The 20424-nt window shown below is 36.9% G+C and overlaps 1 protein-coding gene across 1 annotated transcript in view; it reads left to right on the forward strand.

Moving 5' to 3' along the window:
- The first annotated feature begins 5338 nt into the window (after nucleotides 1-5338).
- Nucleotides 5339-20424, forward strand: part of notch2 (notch receptor 2) — a 44346-nt gene continuing 29260 nt past the window's right edge. The window contains exons 1-2 of the mRNA XM_042007243.1: nucleotides 5339-5672; nucleotides 20060-20141. Of these exons, the coding sequence (XP_041863177.1) occupies nucleotides 5600-5672; nucleotides 20060-20141 (155 nt within the window). The 5' untranslated portion in view covers nucleotides 5339-5599. The remainder of the gene's footprint in view (nucleotides 5673-20059; nucleotides 20142-20424) is intronic.

Genomic DNA, 20424 nt, shown 5'->3' on the forward strand with positions numbered 1-20424 from the left:
TAACACTTTTGGTTTATTAGTAGAGTCATATCTAAGAAACACACAGAGTTCATCTGTGGCTGTGAGAAAGTAAGGACTGAAGTGTGAATTCCAGCCATGCCTGTCTTTTAGCAGCTTGTGAATTTATGACACAATTAACCCTGGAAGATGTGTCGAGCACACTCACTTTACACTCTCGATAACTTTCAGCATGTGAGTTAAATAGACAAAAATGCAGACAAACATGGTCTGGACATGTGTTTCACATTGGGCATGCAGAAAATGCACAGTGCTTCTGAAACATGTTCACAAGCTCTGTGCTCACACAAGCAGAGGTACTGCATGAAATCTTTAATAATCTGTTCTAGTTTAAAAATGCAAGGATGTATTCTATCTTGTGTAATATTACTCTTTTTTTCTTGTCCTTTAGAGTCTGAGTTTAATATTAGATTAGTTTGACCCAAATGCACCTTTTGGCCTTGGGGTCAGGGCATGATGGAAGTGCTTGTTCATGACCTTGTCAGTGTGTTTGTGTGTTTCTGCTTTGGCACTGGGGTGCACAAGTGTGCTTGTGTGTATATGCATCTGTGTTTTTCTGTGTGCTAAATGTTAATGCTTGAGGTGACTTTGGTTGAAAGTTGCTTGACTCAGTGTGCCTTCCATAAGACCCTGCTAAAATCCAGCTGTCATTAATAAGGAGAAATATGTTTTCATTCTAAAAAAGTAATCCTTTCAACTTTTAGATTGGTTTGTGCTCTGTTAAATATCTACTGCAACAAATGTCATAGTTCATGGTTTAGGTTACATAAGAGCATCCCTTTGAACTAACCTGACCCACAAAGCAATGATATTTTTACCCTGGTAGATTATATAAAATTATCCTTGAATTTGTAATTTCTTCCATGAATAACAGGCCTCAGGGGGATAAAACCTAACACCAAACCATACAGATACTAAAACTTACATGTGGTTTCAATCAGTTTGGTGTGGAAATTTGTTTGTAGTTCAGTTATAGCTGTATATTTGCTGCATGTAATTATATAATATTTTTCATATTCACATTCAGTTTGCTTCCTGCAGCAGTGACAACATTCATTCCAGACATTCAGCTTTGAAGACAGAGGAGTGCTTTTGCTCCCTAAATAAGAATTCCCCATGCATGAGTGCATCTGTGCAGATATTTAAAAGCCTGTACTTTAGTGGTAGTTTAAACTTAAGTCGGATGTCCTTCTCTGCACATCTAAGCCTTAATCTAAACCATCCTTTATAAAATGAAGAAAACTGAAAGCTGTTACAAGGTGGTGTAATAATAATGGGAAACACCAGGAGTAATAGGCTACCACCAAGTGTACAATATCAAAATGCTAGTTAGGCTGCGTATTGCACTTCAACCATAAGTTGTTTGTGACTTAGGGAATTGGAAAGCAGGGTGGTGTTATGTATGTGCGCCTGTGGGTGGGGAAAATAAACCTTGCAGGATACAGATGACACTGCCAAGGCTGCTATTTTCCCACAGTGCAGTATAAATAGCCTGCTGGTGTGGGGTGATGGTGGGCATGCTGGGGCGCTCAAGGGAGGATCCCATACACACACAACAGCACATTCCTGTCCACCTGGCCCTGCCGCAGCCTAAGGTCAGTTTACAGGATGTGTTCACATACACGCAACCCTTCCTCCTCCTCACACCTTTCCTTCATCACCTGTTCTTTCGCCACTATGCCAGGCCTCCTTATCCTCCTTACTAGAGACCATCTTGACTGAGATGGCCTCATCACGCATGGTCACATCGAGGCTTCGCACTTGCTGACTCTCCAGCCTTTGACCACTTTGGAACGCTGTGACACATTCACTCACGGACACTATCTTGGTTTCTCACACAAACATAATAACAAAATCTCTGCTTTCCTTCAAGAAGATGACCCCTGCCAAACACAACACTGGTGCAACATGCACTGTTGCGTGTCCTGCATATCCAGAACCACAGGGCTGTGATGACTAAATTAAGCTTATTTTCTTTCATCTTTCATATTCTCTAAACTGGCGAACTATGGGCTGAGATGATAACCTCAGTTTAATATTAATGGATTGTACAGTAAATCAGTTTGGACCTATTGCAACCAGAAAAGCCATAAATGTGTGTGTTTTGCAATAAAACCAAAGCTAGTCAAAATCTTGCTCAGGTATGTTTACTTTCTTTGGACATTATCCCATGTCAAACCAAGTAAATGATTACACTCATATAGTGCTGATCTGGGAGCCTTTTTCACTTTTGAGAGCATTATTGTCCCCAGTGTTGACATTTGAGTTGTATAACCTGAAGTTCACACAGGAAAGTAATTACTGTGATTAAATACTTGGAATCCTTGTATCAGATCTATATCGCTGTATAAATGAGATACCATGTGGCTTCTTATCTTGTTGACCTGACTAGTGGTTGTTGATGTTTGCAAAAGGAGCCACTAACACTTTCATGCCAGAGAGTAAAACATCACCTCACAACTTTGATCTACAAATTTAATTCAAACTCCTACTCAATAAATCCATGCGTCTTGTAACTGGTTACAAAAGGAGGGTTGTATAACAAATACAAAGCTGTCTGCAGACTGCTTCTTTCACAGCAGTTTTAACAGATCGCTGAGAGGGAAGAAGTTATAATCAAGCCTAAATATATCACATTTAGCATCCTGTGTACCAGATCTGCTTATACGAAAAAATTTGCATTAAAACAAAAAAAAATTGTGCAGGATTTTTGACAAGAGGTAGAGCGTCAAAGCTTCGCAGTGACTGATTGAGGTTGACAAATGTTCATCTCACCAAAGCCAATACAAAATGTCTGTTACTCAAGACGTACTGAAAACTGATCCCAGTGAGGGCTGCATGGCTTTACAAAAGGTTACCAGACGTGTGCTCAAAATTCTATAATCCAAAAAGTGTCTAATGGGTAGAAAATATCTGAAGTAAATAAAAGGAACTAGAGGCTTAGTTGTGCACAATTGCTGATGCAAGTACAAATACAAATACAAATACAAATCAGCAGCCACAGCCGAGTAATGAAAAGTCTATCAGTCCCTGCTGCTACTAATTATAGAAAAGCATCATATGCACACTTCATACTAGCACTACTTTAAAGGCAGACATTCTTGCTGAATAACAGGTAAATATCTGGTTTGATTTTCCACATCAAACTGTGAGAAGATGATTTGTTTATGGTTAAGGGGAGAGCACAAGAACTTGTATATTCAAAACTTCCCCAGTGTAATCAGTCACTACTATCATCCCCATGAAGGCCATGCTCTGCAGTATTAATCTACTGGCAGACAGCTGGAGTCAACCTGACCGATGAGCTCCATATCAATGTGAAGAGCCCCAACATTGATTAAGGCTCACTCTCACCAGCATGGCATCTCCTGATGGCTCTGAGCCAGGCCAAATTTTATTACTACTCTGTGGTATATCTGACACACAAAGAGCTAATATGCATGGTAGCTGATCCAAAGTGAACTGTGCTAAAGCTGAAATTCTGAGGGCATGCCTGTTTATTTTCTTTCGTTCAGTGAGTCTTAAAACTGTTTTTTTGCTGGTGTTCATAAATGTTTTTAGCTCTTTAGAAGCTGCAGTTGTTCTCTGTTTGTGTTAACAGATATAGATGAATAGTTTTTGTTAAAACGGATTCAATGCATACCTGGCTTTCAAACGTGTATGTTTTTCTTCTCTCAAAAACTGTGTTGGACCTCTGTGGTCTACCATCAGAGCAAACGCAAAGAGGAACTAATCAGTGTTTCTGCTTATGCGGTAGAGCCACACCCTTTCTCATCCCGTCTCCCCAAACTACAGAAGCCCACATCTGGAGTGACATCATTAAGAAAACAGCACTGCAGACAAAGTGATCCTGCAAAATGATTTATCTTGCATTACTAAATACTCTTAGAAAGACTGACTCTTGCTAAAAGAATTTAATTTAAAGCCATAAAACAACATTTACAAAATACAAATACAGGATATGCTGATTAAGTCACACATCTGTAAGAGCATGAGGCCAGGTTTGTCAATAAAAACAGCATCTGACCAAATGCCTGCAGCATTTGTTGTCTGCCAGCACCTGACATCCAGCCATGCATGGGGAGCAAGGGTTTGACTTTGGCCACAGCAACAAAAGCACTGTCAGTACAGACCCCTGAGGAGATCAATTTGCTCTCCTCTGGTTCCAGGCCTTTCAGCAGGGTTGAATAGAGGACAAAGGGCCAATCACAGCAGCGGGAGGCTTGGCAATGTTTTTCTAATGGGGTGTAAAGACAAACAAATCACTGGGATGAGACTTGGTCTTATTATGGTGATGAGCCTGTGATTTACACCTGGATCATTCACCCTGATTAGGGATAATTAAGTTGGGATTTCTGTGATCGCTAATGGTTTATAAAGTCTGGTGAATGAGCCTGAATTTTGATACAGAAGCGAGTTGTATAGGGCAGTACTGGGAAGTACTTCAAAATGTATTTGACACAATTGTACAGAACAACTTGACTTGCACTTTCGTGCAATTATATATATATATATATATATATATATATATATATATATATATATATATATATATATATATATAATTTTAAGGTTAAGGTTAAGAAGTAGGCATTTGAGTAGATATGGTAAGGTTTGTCTTTTTTTTAAAAGATCAAATATACTATTTTTAAAAAATCCGAAATTATTTGCAGAATTTCACACAAAGAAATTAAAATCTTCTCATTTCTGGTGACATAACCTGAAACTTGTAGCAGAGAAGTCTGCATCAACAATATTCAAACAGCTATCAAAGTTGAGGCTACGCTGTTTGCACATGAGTTTTAAATCTTCCACAACTGTCAACAAACTCAACATCTTTCTATCCAGGTTACCTGAAAACTACAGTTGTAATGAGCTGGTGACCTGAACTCTGGCATATTTTTTGGTATTAGTTGCTTAAAAAACATTAAAAGCCGCCGCTGAAGTGTGGGTGTGAAAAGACATCACGGGGAAAAACGTGCATTTCGTAAGGAGTGGAGAAAGAGAATAAAAAAAGAGCAATCATCGAACGGGTTAATTTTGAGTCATACCAGGCTAGCCAGAAGTAGAAAAATGAGAGAAAAAATTCCTCCGCCACGACGACACTTGGAACGAAAACTTTAAAATTTTGTCTGGTGTTGTTGTGTCCGCAATTAAATAAACATGTAATGTTAGTAACTATACGATTAGTTGAATTAAACACTTTGACACATATATATAATTTTAATCCGGTTTTAAAAATCTTTTTAACCCAACGATAGAGCCTCACTTAGTCAAGCGGAAGGATATGTTTTTTTTCCTTCACTCGCTGTGACTTCGGTTGAGCGCAAAGAGGTGCTAGACTTTAACAGGGCAGTGTGTGATCAGACAGGGGTTTAATGTGTATTTTTGACCGTTTTACCGCAACATCTCATAGAACAGATGTTGGTAATTAGTTAAATATTGTAATTTGGAACCGCTGCTTGTTTTTTAACCCTTAAATTTAGTGTGAACTTTCTTCAACGAGACTTTTTGAGAAGTAACCGTCCGGAGAGGCAGCTTAACTTTGGGCTGGCGACCTTATGTGGATTTTACAGAAAATATGGAGCAGATACCCGGTTTCTTCCTGGGCAAGTCGCTAGTTTTCGTCTCCTGCTTCATTCAGTTGTCTTTGGGTAAGTTTTTTTTTTATCATGATGATGAAAGTGTGATATTTTGCTAATAACTCGGGATTTGTCAAGATCACGTTTTGATGCCTCTGCATCTGCGGTACACGGGTCAGACGTAGCATCTCTACGCACACCGCACTTGTGTCTGACTTTGTTACGCGCGTTGCTACGAAGAGGTTACTTTTAAGAAAGCTAACCCTTTTTCGTTTTAAGGACAGTCTATGGTGAACATTTTCAACCAGCGTCGTAGTATTTGTGTTGCTTTTAAAAATAAGCGCTGCCATGGCTTTTTATGCACACGCAGTAAGCAGGTTGACATAAAATTACCAAGAAGTTTGAGTTTTGAACATTTTTTAATAATCGACGCATCACGTTCACACACACTTTGAATGTCATGCTTTCATGTTTGAAATATATAAAAGAAAATGCTTTCCTCTTTACACAACATCTGTACAACATCTGAAGCAAATGTCATCTACTGTCTAATTTAGAGGGTTATGGTTTGTTCGATCTGGATTATAGGGCCTACTACTGAGCTGTATTCCACCGCTGCCCAGATGTTGAACAGCAAGAGACAGAAAGAATTCAAAATGGACACTTAACCATGTTTAGACTACTAAGCTAAATGAAGAGAGCTACTTGTAATTGAGCAGATACTGCTTGGATTATATGTAAAATATCCACCAATATCTATAACTAGTTTCAAGAGCATACTGCCATTTTCACTTATCAAGACACATCACTATCAAGCAGGTTTCTGACAGCTTTGAATTTCCACATTTTGGGTTAAATGTCAAGTGCACTCTACAATGTGAACGGTGTACGACAGATTAGGTGTAAGGAGTTAGTTTGGGGTTAATTGGAGATTATAGTAGTCACTTATATGTAAGACACGTGATCTGCATATTACGTACTTGTTATCTGTTTGTCTTATTAAATCAATTAATGCTGCACCTGTATGTAATTAAGCATAAATTACTTTCCACAAGTAAAAGATCAGCAGCAGGTACTGTTTGTTGAGTCAGCTCATAAATGTTGAAATAATTAAAATGATGGAGGAAAGTTCGTCATTTTGTCAAACATTTTACTGTATTATCAAGACTACTTATCCTTTACCAGGTAGGTAGTTATCACTTTAATTTCGCACACAAATGTCCAATGTTTTATCAGCTAATCTGGTCATGGTCATTTCCAAAACAAACAAAATCTTATAATCATGACTTATTTCACATAAGCTTTGCCAGACTTCTGCTGTTCTGCTCTTGATGTGGGCAAATATATAAAAGCTCATGTTTGGGGAGAGAGGGTGGGCACTCATTTTTTGGCTGGTTTTTGCTGTTTCTGTGCAATTCATTAATGTCCAAAGAGTCAGTGAATTTTCACCTTAGTTGTCACTATTCTTACTGTAGGTGTACCAAGCATATGTAGAATTTACCTGTTGTGTGTTGATAACATTTAGCCAGATGTGCTTTAAGCTTTCAATGGTCTATTAATGCGTTGTGTAAGAAGCCACTCCAGATTGTGCCTAAACTGTTAAAAAAAGAGATAAATGTATGTTTCTTGACATGTGCAATCTTTAGTCAGGAGTGTAATGTTATAGTGGTTGCTCTGAGCGACGTTAAAAACGCTACAGCCATTTCAAATTTATGTGAGGGTGCCAAAATAGTGAGATTGATTTCACATCACATTCCTTTATAACTTGCTAGCTCAGAGTTGGTGCATGCAGCTTTGCTGTTCTTTCTCACGTTTTTTTTTTCCATGAACCATAGGCGACTTATGAATTCTGAAGTTACACAAAAGAACAAAACAATGTTAAAAGTGCTGCAGGCAGTGGAAGGAGAAACATAGGAATGCTGTTGGTGTTTGACATTCCTCCCTCCCGCTCTGTTGTCTCCCCTCTCTTTCTCTCTCTTACATGTAGGCATACACACCCACGCACCCACATATACACACAAACACAAGCACACGTTTGGCGCACTATGATTTTGTTTGTCTTGCCCACTTTCTATCCTTTCACCCGCAGACGATGAATTTAAATATAGTTTTGGCACAGCAGAGGTGCACCCTTACTGATGTTTTGATCAGGTATTTGTGTGAGAACTAAAGAAGTTAACACAAGGTTTTTGGCCTCAGTGCAGTTTTTTTTCTTTTTGCTTCTAAGCATAGTACAGAAACAGCATATATATATATATATATATATATATATATATATAATATATGCAAAAACTCCATTGTTATAACAGGGTAAATGTAATTTGCATCTCCTTCTCAACCTGTTTGGTAAGACCACCGATGGGTGAAAAGTGGTACAATTCTGCACAAGGAAGCTTCTACATTTTTAGCTTTTGTTAACATGTTCAAACTGGTAATAGTTCTTCTTAATGTTTGTTATAAGCATGAACGTAGTTGGAGTTTGCACTGTGCATGATAACCCGATGAAGCACTGACCTTAAGAATCCAGATAAGCTACCAACATTGAAATTTTCCAAAGGATTTTTAAACATTTGTTACAAATTTTATGACTTCATGGTGTTAGTCATTCCTTCTTTTCTCGCTCAGTTTTAAAAGCCAGGTTAAGCTGCTTTTATGGAACAAGGTGAACGTTGTTTAATGAATTGTGATGGACTTTTACTGCTGTTTTATGTGTTATTTTATACTCTGTATGTCTTTGTAGAGTAAGACTTTCTTGCTCTTGTCTCAAGGACCATGCTGGAAACAAGTTTTAGCATGTTATTATTTGGAATGTATTTTTATCCTTTGGCTCCAGAAATCAATCAATAATCATTTCCCTCTGTGTATAACAAGCAAGAAAAGTTGTTGCTGGGTTGGATGTGATGGATAAGTGGAGCTGTAGACTCAGACCTAGCTTTGAGAATAGTTTGTCATCTGAGGTAAATGGAAACAATGTTTGTACAGCATTAATTTCCAATCAGATCTTATTTGTTAAAGAAAGTTATACTCTTATAAGTCTGTAATATTTATTTTACAGCATGTGGATGAGATTAATGCTCAGGAAAGGACAATTTTCTTGGTTGGGAAGCAATGAGACTCATGAAAACAGTGTCAGGTAAAAGGGTTAGTCTTGGAATGTTTCATGAAGAATATTTCTGCACATTGCTGGCATTTCCACCCTAACTTAGAATAATAATTATAATTTATTAGAGGAAGGGACAGGCAGGCTGCCCATCAGGCCAAAACATCATGTGAAGATCTTTTTGTGTCGAGCGACAGTCAGTGATGAGAATAACAACTCTCCTCCTAAATTTGATTGAGTAGTAATCCTGTTAGAGGCATTAGGTCACCAATTGATGCTCAGCTTTTTCATTCAGGAAAAGGAAAGATTAACTTCATTTTAATTTGTTTGTTTTCTTTTTTTGTGTGTGTGCAGAGACATACATTAGCTTCATTTTCTGAAATTAAATAATTCAGAAAAGAAATATGTGAATCACTGTTTTTAGAAAAATAGTGTATAATTTCTTTGGCATTGTACTGCCAGATGTTAATAAATTACTGGAGTCAAATGTGTAACCTAATTAAACAATTTAACCTATGTAAATACCATAACCCTTGCAAGAGTAAGAGCATTAGTGCTTTAGACATTAAGCTAAAATTAATTACTTGTCAAAGTTATCATCATAGGTAGCAAAAACAATGTAAATCAAATAATATTAACTTTAAAAAGTTGTTTAAATAGGTCGAAAACTTACATCATGTCTGACTTCTGCACAGGCAACTGTTGCCAAGTATTCAGTTAGGGAACAAGTGGGAAACCATGAACCGAGTTCACATAATTAAATTATCTAACTAGTGGAAACAGTAACTACTTTCACTGTCTGCACGGTCTCTGATAAGGAGATTTAACAAGGTTTCTTTTGTGTGCTCACTTCTATCCTTTTATTTGTCTTGATGTCCTGTTTTCTATAGATGTCCCAGAGAGTTGGTATGTAAGAAAATTTAAAAGCAGGAAATCCAGAGTATTTAAGCTTTATCTTGTTAGATAATGTGTAAATGTCACAGTTAATCCTTGAATACATTTACTGCAAGTAAATGAAAGTGCAGCGTAGTGAGAGTTACCTCATCATACTCTTTTTGTGATCTGTACGTAACTTTCAGCTCCGTATTCCATGTTGTGGACACATTCAAATTCATGTAGTACTGATATTTCCACAAAATAATATTCTCAAACAAAACTGAATTCCACACTGAACCTTTTCCTTCATGTTCTGCCCTCGTGTATGATTTAGAGACAGTTCCTGCATCTCATCTGTAGCATTTTCAGCAATAAAACTGCATCTCCAGCAGAAAATCTCCCACCGTGAACTCAATGTGTGACCTGCAACTGCAGAAAATGTATCAATCAAAATGCTGCAAAATCACTGATACGCATGTAAAAATATCTCAGTAGAAGTAGTTCTACGTTCCCTTCACCAGTTATCTTTTATAACAGAATATTATGGTGTTGCTGACCTTGATAATATTATGGTCTTTTTTTTTTCTTTATAATAAGTGTATTTGTTGAAAATGTATTAATGTACATGTTTGAATCATTGGTGCAATTAAAACCCAAAAGCACAAAGAATTATATTTATTATTGCCTGAAAAAGGCAATTATTTAAGTGTATCTGGGTCAATGCCAAGCAGTTCAAACTTATTCCTAAGTGAGTCCACAATGTACTCATTCTTGAGGAAGCATAGGTGGTATTGTTGTGGCATAGTGTTGCCCTTTGAGTATGGCAAGTGGATGGTTGCATATATTTGCACAGTGCAAACAGCCAGCAGCTAACATGCGTGAGTGTATCTATTTGTGTGTGGGTATGTATTGCATTGTGGATACAAACTGCTGACAAAAAACAGCAATTGTACCACCCATGGTTTACTTGCATCTGGCCCAAGCTGGAGCGTGGTGTGAAATGTGATTTATCTACATCACGCTTCGCCCTGTGCTCTGAAGACAAAGATTGCCATTGAGTAACCCACAACAATACATAATTTGCCGGCCTCCAGCTTTACCAGTGGACTTGTGGCTGTTATGATAATGTGATTTAAAACATATTTTAAATCATCCAACCCTTCCTTTTCTCTCCCCTGACATTTTGATTTCCGCTCCCTGCAGTGTCAGTGAGATTAGTTTTTTGTTGTGTTGTTGCAGTTATGTTAGAGCTGCTTTCAGTATTGATACTGTTATGTCAAATAGTTGCACCCCAGAGTGTTAAATACCATATATTACATCATTACTGGCATTTTTTGATTTTGAAACTGTGGGGAAGGGCTTTGTATTTTGCATTTTTCTTCTTTTATGTCTCTTATCCTTTCTGTTTTTCACCTGGATATCTGTTAAGAATGGCCAGGCCAGTATATATTATTTTCACATCTTACAGTTTAATTTTACTCTTTTTTTTCCATCTGTCATTTTATAATGCTGCTGTAACGCTGAAATTTGGGGATGGATTTGTCTTTAAAAATAAAGTGGATTAATAAAGTACGTGTGATTCTGAAGAGGTCCTGCTGTACAGAAAGTCGGCCACAGCTTCCCTTTGCTCTCTCCAGCACTGCCCTTCCACTTCTCTCTCCCCCACTAGTCTTTTTATGAGACTTAATTAATGAACAGCTGATCGAGGTACTGAGAAAGTACAAAAATGCATACATTGGCATTTAAAGACACTGACACAATCGCACAATCCCACCTTGCCTTTAAGTTTCTCGTTAAATAGGTAATAACCTGGTTAATTGTTCATACACATAAAGACTTTTATTTGTCGCGGCAATGCGTTAAGATCATTTACATGTAGCAGACACTCTGATATTATAATTACCTCAAATGAAGTAAAATATCACATCAGTAGAGTAGAGATCAAATCAGTAGCCTATCAGCATTCAGTTTAAAAATACCAGTGCTGGGTATCGTCACTACTTTCCTAAATCGATTCGATCCGATTCACAAAAGCCTATTTTGATTTGATTTCTATTAAATCTGATTTGATTCAATATCAATTAATTTACAGTTAATTATGTTACACAACCTATTCTTGATCAATAAAAAATCTCAGATAACTATTTTTGTAAAACACTGAGTGCATTTACTTGACAATCAAAAGCAGTTATCTGGGAGTAATCAGATTACTGTAATAATCTGATCTGATGTGTCTACATGTATTTTTGACATGGCATAACAATACAGCTTTTTCCCAAATTCCCACCCGTAAATGCTGTGATTGAAATAGCCTTCCCAGAACAGAAATAAAGTTCAATTTTTCATATTTCTTGATAAAACTGTTTCATTCAGTGGATTCACTCTAAATGTTCTTAAAGTTCAGCTCTCAAATAAAGTGTTGATGTTAATAAAACCTACAAAGAATATTGGATCTATTTTAAGCCGTAATACGACTCAGAAACTCCTACAATGACGTAGATTCAGCTTGTTCATCTGTGTGCGGGTCTGTGACGTGGATTACTACCTAAAATTTAGATATCTCTCCTTCCACCTCATAGAGAAAGGCAGAAATCTGAGAACAGATTACAGCTGCCTCCACCCTGCACCCAACTGGAATTGGAAACAGCCCTGGTATTAATGATCACTCAGTCAAAGGCACAACTTGGAGTCTTCTACACTTTTGACTGTGTTGAATGTTCAATCATTGAAAGAAAAATAATTAATCTGTTTACTCTTAATGATTTTGATTGTCATGCAGTGTAAACATGATCAGAAAAATAAAGATTAAGTAAAGGTTATGTACTGCATGAACTTAATGTGCAGTTAATATAGGAGGTAGTGTTTGCAGCTGCAAAGGTTAGGGGGATTAGAGTATTGTCTGCACTGTTGAACAGGTTAGCAAATTAACAGGGAATTACTGCGGCCTGCATTCTTTTGCTAACATGCCCCGTCATTCTGGAAACAGAGAGGCAGGGTGCATCAAGTTAACAAACAAAACAAAACAAAGAAAAAAAGCAGTACACGTTAGGTAGCAGAAGGATTAATACTTCATAAGAAATCTCAGTTAGCAACCCAGATATTGTTCAAATGCTCAGTAACCAAATTAATACTAAAAAATAAAAATGTTGAATTTTTTTACAGCCTGTGATGCCATAAAAATGTTTATATCATATAAATATGTTTGGTTCAGTTGAGAAACAATATGAATGTGTAGCACAAGCTTGTAAATACATGTCAGAGCATGCTGATATTTATATAATCCTGTTATATATGTGAAGTTTATTCATTGTAATCAAAATGATGCCTAAAAAGTCCAGATTTAGTCTCATAAGGCAGAAAGGCTTCAAAAAGAGGATAGCTATGATCATAAAAGAGGTGGGGAAAGTCCCTGAACTGGTTTAGCCTGGACTACTCTACTGTCTGTTTCTTACTCCCATCACACACACACACACACACACACACACACACACACACACACACATACACACACATACATACACGATTAGCCAACAGAACATCTGTGGATTCTGGTGTCCTGCTGTACCAAAAACATCTCAGCCCTGCTACAAACTCTCATCTGAGACTCTCCGTTAAATAATCAAAGAGTTTAATCAAATAATTACAGCCAAGCATTTTGATGTTGAGTAGGGAAATGGCTAAATCAGAATCTGGTTGACTTGTTGACCTTTGTCTAGACTTTTTTTTTTGGCATGTGTTAATTAGTTGTGCATTTGTTTTGAACATGTTCAACTAGTGCCACTGATGTAACGTCAGCCAGAAGTTCTTTACTACTGGTGTACAATGAGGTGCATGTCTGGTATAGATCAGGTTTTAAAATGGATTCAGCATTATATGAAATATGCCTTTATTTTGCCTGAAAAAAATTCAGAAGATCAGTTTGAGATATCCCAGATAATCACAAGGTTTTATTGTTTTTGTTGGCACTCACCTATGAGACACCACCCTGAAACTAAAGCAGACCTGAGAGACTAAAGCTTTTAAACCCTTACTTGGTTTCTCTGGTTGGTACCGCTGCTGTTTGTGTGGGCCAGTAAAGCTTCCTTCAGGGTAACAGTGTTTAGTTTGAGCCTCATCATTCTCCTTCCATGCTGAGCTAAGAGTATTTTATTGCGAATTACCATGGTGACTGTTTAGCCTACTGGATCTAGAGGCTTATGCAGCAATTCCAGGAAATGGGGTTACTTCCTCACTCAGCGCGAACAACTTCCTGCCCTCTGCTGTATGGATATGTGCCAGGAGTCAGGGACACCCATTCGTGTGCAGTTTTTGTCTGCAGTTTTATAATTACTTCCTTAAATCTATCCCCAGCTATTAGCCAAAAACTCAATCTCCATATCCCTCCCTCTTTCACTTGCTCTTTCTACGTATTTGCCAGTTTTTTTTCTTCTTCTTCTTCTTCTCGTGACATAGTTTAAGCCCTCTAGGGATCTAGTATGGTTTTGGTGATAAAGCAGCGGCCTTATGAAATATTGATGGAGGGTAGTAAAATCAACTACACCCTTGTTTCAATTTTGTTCTGTTTTGTTGTTAAGACCAAAAAAATTGTGATTTCTGCTTTGTGTGTAGGATTTCTAATAGTTTTTAAAATATGTATCAGATTTTGCGCTGCTTAAATTTACTCAAATGAGCCACATGGTGGTCATGTGATGTGCATTGACTGGCAGTGATTATGTTTGATGCTATGCAACCAGTAGCATCAGTCAGACTCATCCAGTGTAAAGGCACACAGATGCACACATTCAAGTATTTAAAAATTGACTATATCTGCTGCTATATATTTATGTCTATTTATATTTATTTATCACAGCCACAGCTTAGCTTTCGTAACAAATAATGTTATCACAAACATTTTAGTAGATGATTAGTAGACAGAGACAAATGAGACAAATAACCATGCATGCTCATGCTCACTACCAGGGTGAATTTAAAGTCACCAACTGAACCCAGTGGAGGTTATAACCAAAAACCTCTTGCTGTGAGGTGAGAGTGCTTACCACCATGCAGCTCTAATAATATCACATGAAGATCAATTCAAGATACACACATGAACGCTCTATGAATATAGTGAAACAACAAGGCAATATATTTTTTATCAGTTTCACCCAGTTGCTTTCAAACAGGTGAATGAAGACATTTATGATAATTATGCAACTGTGATCGTGATTATCTCAAACACAATCAGTATTACACAATTACTACTGTGATGGCTTCAGTGATAGAATGTGATTAGTTGGGAAAAATCAGAACTGCTGATGATGTTAAAACATTTGATTCAAATATATTATTATATGGATACACAGTCATACTTGAAGTTCTATGAAACCACACTTAGCATACATCAACATTTCAAGCTAAATGTCAACTTTCTGTTATAGGAACCACACACACACTATTGATGAGGCTCAGATATTAGCGTTTGTATTTTTGTGCTGTACAAAAAAAAAAAAAAAGGTGAATTTCCAACTACCTGTGGAAGAAGCCATGGCCCACTGGTTGCAGAAGGGGGTGAAAGTAAGAACCTTATACAGCAAGAGGAACTGAAAGACCACTGAGATTTTCTTTTTCAAAGTGATGCAGGCTTTGAGTTTTTTAGTAATGTCACACAGAGATTGTCTCTCTGAAATAATGGTTATTACTTGATCTTCAGGTTCTTCACGCCGCATGGCCATGTTGTTGTAAAATCTGTTTGTTTTTGAGAAATGATGAAGATGACGAAAGAGCAATTCTGTGCAACATATTAAGCTTGACTTTCCACTTTTATTGTAACTACTGCCTCCCTTCTTTTGATTTTTTTTTGTTACTCTAAACAGCCAATCAGAGGGTGTTTGCTTAAAAGTAGATCCAATCCTTAATGTTGAAAAATCTAAATTAAAAAAAAAAAAAAATGGAGTCTGGCAAAGCTGACTTTGTGTTATACTTGGAAAATATGGAAAAATGGAAGTCCTGTGTTCATAGATGTTAGATATACCTGAACTAGGGCTGGGCAATAGATCGAGATTTTCAAATATATCGAGACTTTATCAAATGCAGTATAGAAGGAAGCAATACCGTTTATATCGAGATAGCTTGTTTTGAGTTAAAAGCATCTTTTCTTTTGCATTTTGCACAGCTGTACATTTGTTATGGCCATTGAAAAGTATTTTTAATTTATTTTGTTTTAGGAGCATTTAATTTAATATAAAGGTACTGTAATTTCAGTCAGCTGTTTTAATGCACATGTGCTGCTGATCTTTAATAAAAGTATATTTGGCACTAAAGGCTGTAAATTAGAGCTGTCTTTTTGGTTACTTGACAAAAAAAAATATCGAGATACATATTGTATATCGTGATTAAGCTAAAAATATCGAGATATAAGATTTGGTTCATATTGCCCAGCCCTAACCTGAACACCAACTACTGGCTTAGTGTATATGGGCCTGAAAGCAAGAAACAGGAATCAAACAGGGATTTATGATTTGGTAAACCGTCCTGTGTGTTACCCTCATTTGTAGGTGTCTGAAGTAGAAGGTTGATCCTTTATACTTTTAATATCGCAGCAGAATGAATTGAAGCAGGTGAAAAATGTTAAATTCTGATGGTCACATGCAACAGCTGACAGAGCTTTGACGCATTATGCTTTTGTTGTATGATCAGTGCAATAATGCTGAATTTATCACCATTTGTGGAAGATAACTTGTATAATGTTTGGCTTACACAGCTGGGCGTCATATTTGTCATGAAGTGTACCAGACAGGTTTTAATTCCAGTTTTTATTTTTGTGTCCTGTTCATAGTTTTTAAGTTCTTTTGCATTTGGACGCAGCCCACAGGTTTGAGTGTGGACATATGTTACCATGTTGAGGTTGTTGAAATAAATGACACGTTTTCGAAATCTGCATGACTTCACCTTACAGATGCTGCTTCTATCAGCAGGGTTCACACAAGGCTTCCCTCTCAAACTCACCAAATTACAAACACCAAACCACATACTTTGGGGCTGTTTCTGTTTCCAACGTAAACTCCTCCTTTTCTTCACATTTACACACATCGAAACATCCAGAACTGAAAGATGAGATGGAAATAAACAAGAAAAAAACCCAAAGACTTTTGATCAGAAGTGATCCAAATAATGGTAAACAATTAGTCAGGTGACATCTGTGTTTCTTCTCAACCCACACCATCTGGCTGAAGTTTCACTGTTGACTTTGTCGATCGGTTCTTATCTAGGCTCTCATTCATGGGAAATGTTCCTGTCTATGCTTCATTGATAGTGAAGTGTGAGAACAGCTAGGCAGAAAGGATGCAGTGTTGGTGTTAGCAGTCTGGATTGCAATACACTTGTCACTAAGTTAATGTGTGTGAACTTTGTATTATTTTACAGACAGGTCCCTTGAAAAACATTTTCAAACTTTTATTAAGAACTTGGTAACCTTTGCAACATGGGGTAAATGGCCTTCATTTCTTCCTTTTCAATCCCCCCCCCCCTAAGATAGTTTAATATCAGGCAAATATAATATTTTTTCCAGATCTGGTAAGGTCATTGCATCTGACATTACAACAGTTTGCATGGGAATCTCGTCAAACCAGTTGGGGAACGACAAGCTTTTTCCGGTCTCTGGTCTCTAGCTTCCATTCTTTATTCCCTTTATGAAAACAGATTAACTATATCTTTGAATTAAAACAGGGCTACACATGATCAAAACAAAAATTAATGTTTCCTCAGTATCAGGTCTAACCACATATGTGTGGAAATTTTTTTTAGTATCTGTTATGTTTTCATTCACTGTTTTGTAGAAAGTGTGCAAACTGTGTCTCCTCACCAAAGAATGAACCCAAAAATAGCACAGTATTTTTCTATGGTCTTTTATAGATGACAGCCTACACTTGGTTACAGCGAATATATATGGTAGTGTGCGCATAGAGGGCAGTGTGTGTGTATGCATGCCTTGTGGGATTATAAATTTCACAGTGGTTTATGTATGGTATCTCCATGTCTAATGGACTATGTCTGTCAGCCTCAGTCTAAAACATTAGTTTGCCTTTGCTTTCTGGCCATATCTGTTTAGAAAACCTGAATGCGCAGCACTTCAGAATAAACTGTGCCCAACATTTGACAACAAAAGACTGTGTTGTTGATAGTAGTATTTCACAGTCTCCGCATGGCTCCTTAACTTGAGTGACATTGTGATTAATCTAGAGGCAGGAAGTAACACCACTGCTGAGCACACTTCCTGTAATGCAGTGACTTTTTTTGTGAGGAGATTGTTGGTGTTTCTTTGAAATCAGCTGACCTACCCAGTTAAGTTAAAAAAGCTATGTCCAGCAGAGAGTGAATAGATCAAATAATCACTTAATATGCGACACTACCAGTGAAGGAAAATATTGAGCAACCACTGCACAACCACTTGTAATGAACCCTGGCAGTTTTGCTAAGTCAGACACTCAGACACTTTAATTGTGCATTCCTGCATTTGTCTTCTGCATCCTGTTTTTAAGTAAAAAGTGTGAACGCTACACTTTTGGCATGCTGGTGGCATGGTGCATATGAGGACCTCAAGAGCCATGTGCCTGTGGTTTCTTGAAGACACAATGGGAGATGTGTCTGGCTATGAGTGTCTTACTGGAGAGGAGATAGTTGTGCTTTGTTGTCTTTATCAAGGCTCACTTTTGTCTGCCTGCATGTCAGGCTGGCCTCCAACCACTATCCTTAATATTGGATCATGGTATTGCATAGTTAGATAAATGGGTAGCGGGCCCTCAACCTGATGTCACTATTAAAATGAGGAAAGAAATTTTAGTTTATGTGTAGAGTGTGTGGGGGTGGGTTGGGAGTTACACTATCTTTGCTTAATGGATTGTCAGCAGGTAAGTCCCAGCCTTTTTCAACAAGTAAGCTTTGAATTTAATTAAAGATGAAACACTCCAGGCAAAGCCAGATTTATTATCTGTGTAGGAGCATTTTAGTCATTTAAAAAGCAATGTCTCACATTTGATACTGTATGCATAGAAATACTGTTCTGCACATATCATCTTTATGGTCTTCCTGTAGGTCTGAGTCAAGACATGAAAATTTGAAGTAAAAGAGTGGATATAGTCATTTCACCTACATATAGTTTAGGATGTCATGATCAAAGATTTTCTTGGTAGAAATATTGTCAAAGAAATAATTATGATTTATGTTTATCATGATTACCATGCATTAATTTCACAATACTATCAATGTGTAAAATCATATGAACACTCCTTATAGGTATTTAAGTTCAGTTTATCTCTATCTTTTGATTCAAACTAAACAAAATATTATAATATAGAAACAAAAAAAAGTTACCAATGAGTCCCATTCCAACACAATCTCCTCTGCTTTTAAACAATAAACAGATACTTCATATTAATTCTGAATTTCTCTTAGATGGAAAAGGCTAAAGGACCTCTACCTGGACTATGGAGGGTTCTTTCTGTAAACTACATGTAAAAATGTTTTTTAAATATTTTTTTTTTTTAATTTAGAGAAATTAGAAACACACACACACACACACACACACACACACACACACACACACACACACACACACACACACACACACACAAAACACCATCTAGTTAGCTTTGACTTCCAGCTGTCTTTTAGCTTATAGCTTTTATTTAAAACACAAATAATATTGGAATAGTCAAAATAAAGAAGACCATATATCTGTAATTAAATGCCATTACTTACAGCCCATTGCTCTCTGAAAAAATAAGGTATTGACCTCACGCCAAGTCAGTTATGTTTGAACAATGAAACTATTCGTCAAAAACAAGGCATTTCAGTTTTTTGATCTGTATAAGGTAAATTTAAGTGAATACTGCTGAACTCATATGTTGCGCTGTAAGTGCCGTACATAATTATAAAATTGCAAATGACTCAATATCATTTAATTTTAATATTACTTTAGGTAAACTTTACTGTAATTTGTTCTCTTTTTGATTTGTTTTGGTTTTTTTTGTTGTTGTTGTTGTTGTTTTTTTTCATAACAAAAAAATCTGACAAGGATGATTTAATCCATTTGTCTGGAGGGACTTACTCTTCCTCTGCCATACTGTCCCACGGGGCATGCAAAATCTGCAACCCACATGAAAAGAAAACAAAGCAACACAAGCGGCAACATGTTGTCTAGCTTTGTTTTCATTCTGTTCAGAAGTTGTTCTGATCTGGTTCAGACATATTTGTTCTGCTTCAGAAAGTCAAGATGTCCAGGGATCTTTGCATTTAATTAATCGTGATGTTTAATACCGCAATTAATTGTGAAATTAAGTAGTCGTGACATCCATACATCTAGTACTTGTGTATACTTTGAAAATAATGGTTCCTATTCTTTTGAAAGTGTAAAGATTATATTAAAATCCTCACTTTAGGACAAAATTTTGACAGAACTTTTAGTTGTGCCATTATTGTAATCAGACTTGCCTCTTGACTCTTGCAGCTCTGCAGTGCGTGGATGATAAGGCGCCTTGTGTGAACAATGCTACATGTCTGACCTTCAACAACGGCACTGAATATTGCAGGTAAGATCTGTTTGCTTGCTCTATGGCACAGACTTATGCTTTTCAGTTTAATTTATGTGGTCCACACTGTAACAACACAGTAAAGAAAATGCCAATATGAAATCGAAGCGTCAATAATAGCTGGATATTAAAACCAAGACAGACAAAGATCAACCACAGCCTTTTCACAGAACTGCAGACTTTTATATATAAAAACCTGCAAAAACAGGTTAAACTATAAAACATAAATTAACACATGAAAATAGTGATTGCCACAGAATGTTTTTAATTATTGAGAAGAAAA

Source organism: Melanotaenia boesemani, chromosome 14 (genome assembly GCF_017639745.1).
Source record: "Melanotaenia boesemani isolate fMelBoe1 chromosome 14, fMelBoe1.pri, whole genome shotgun sequence".
NCBI lineage: Eukaryota > Metazoa > Chordata > Actinopteri > Atheriniformes > Melanotaeniidae > Melanotaenia > Melanotaenia boesemani.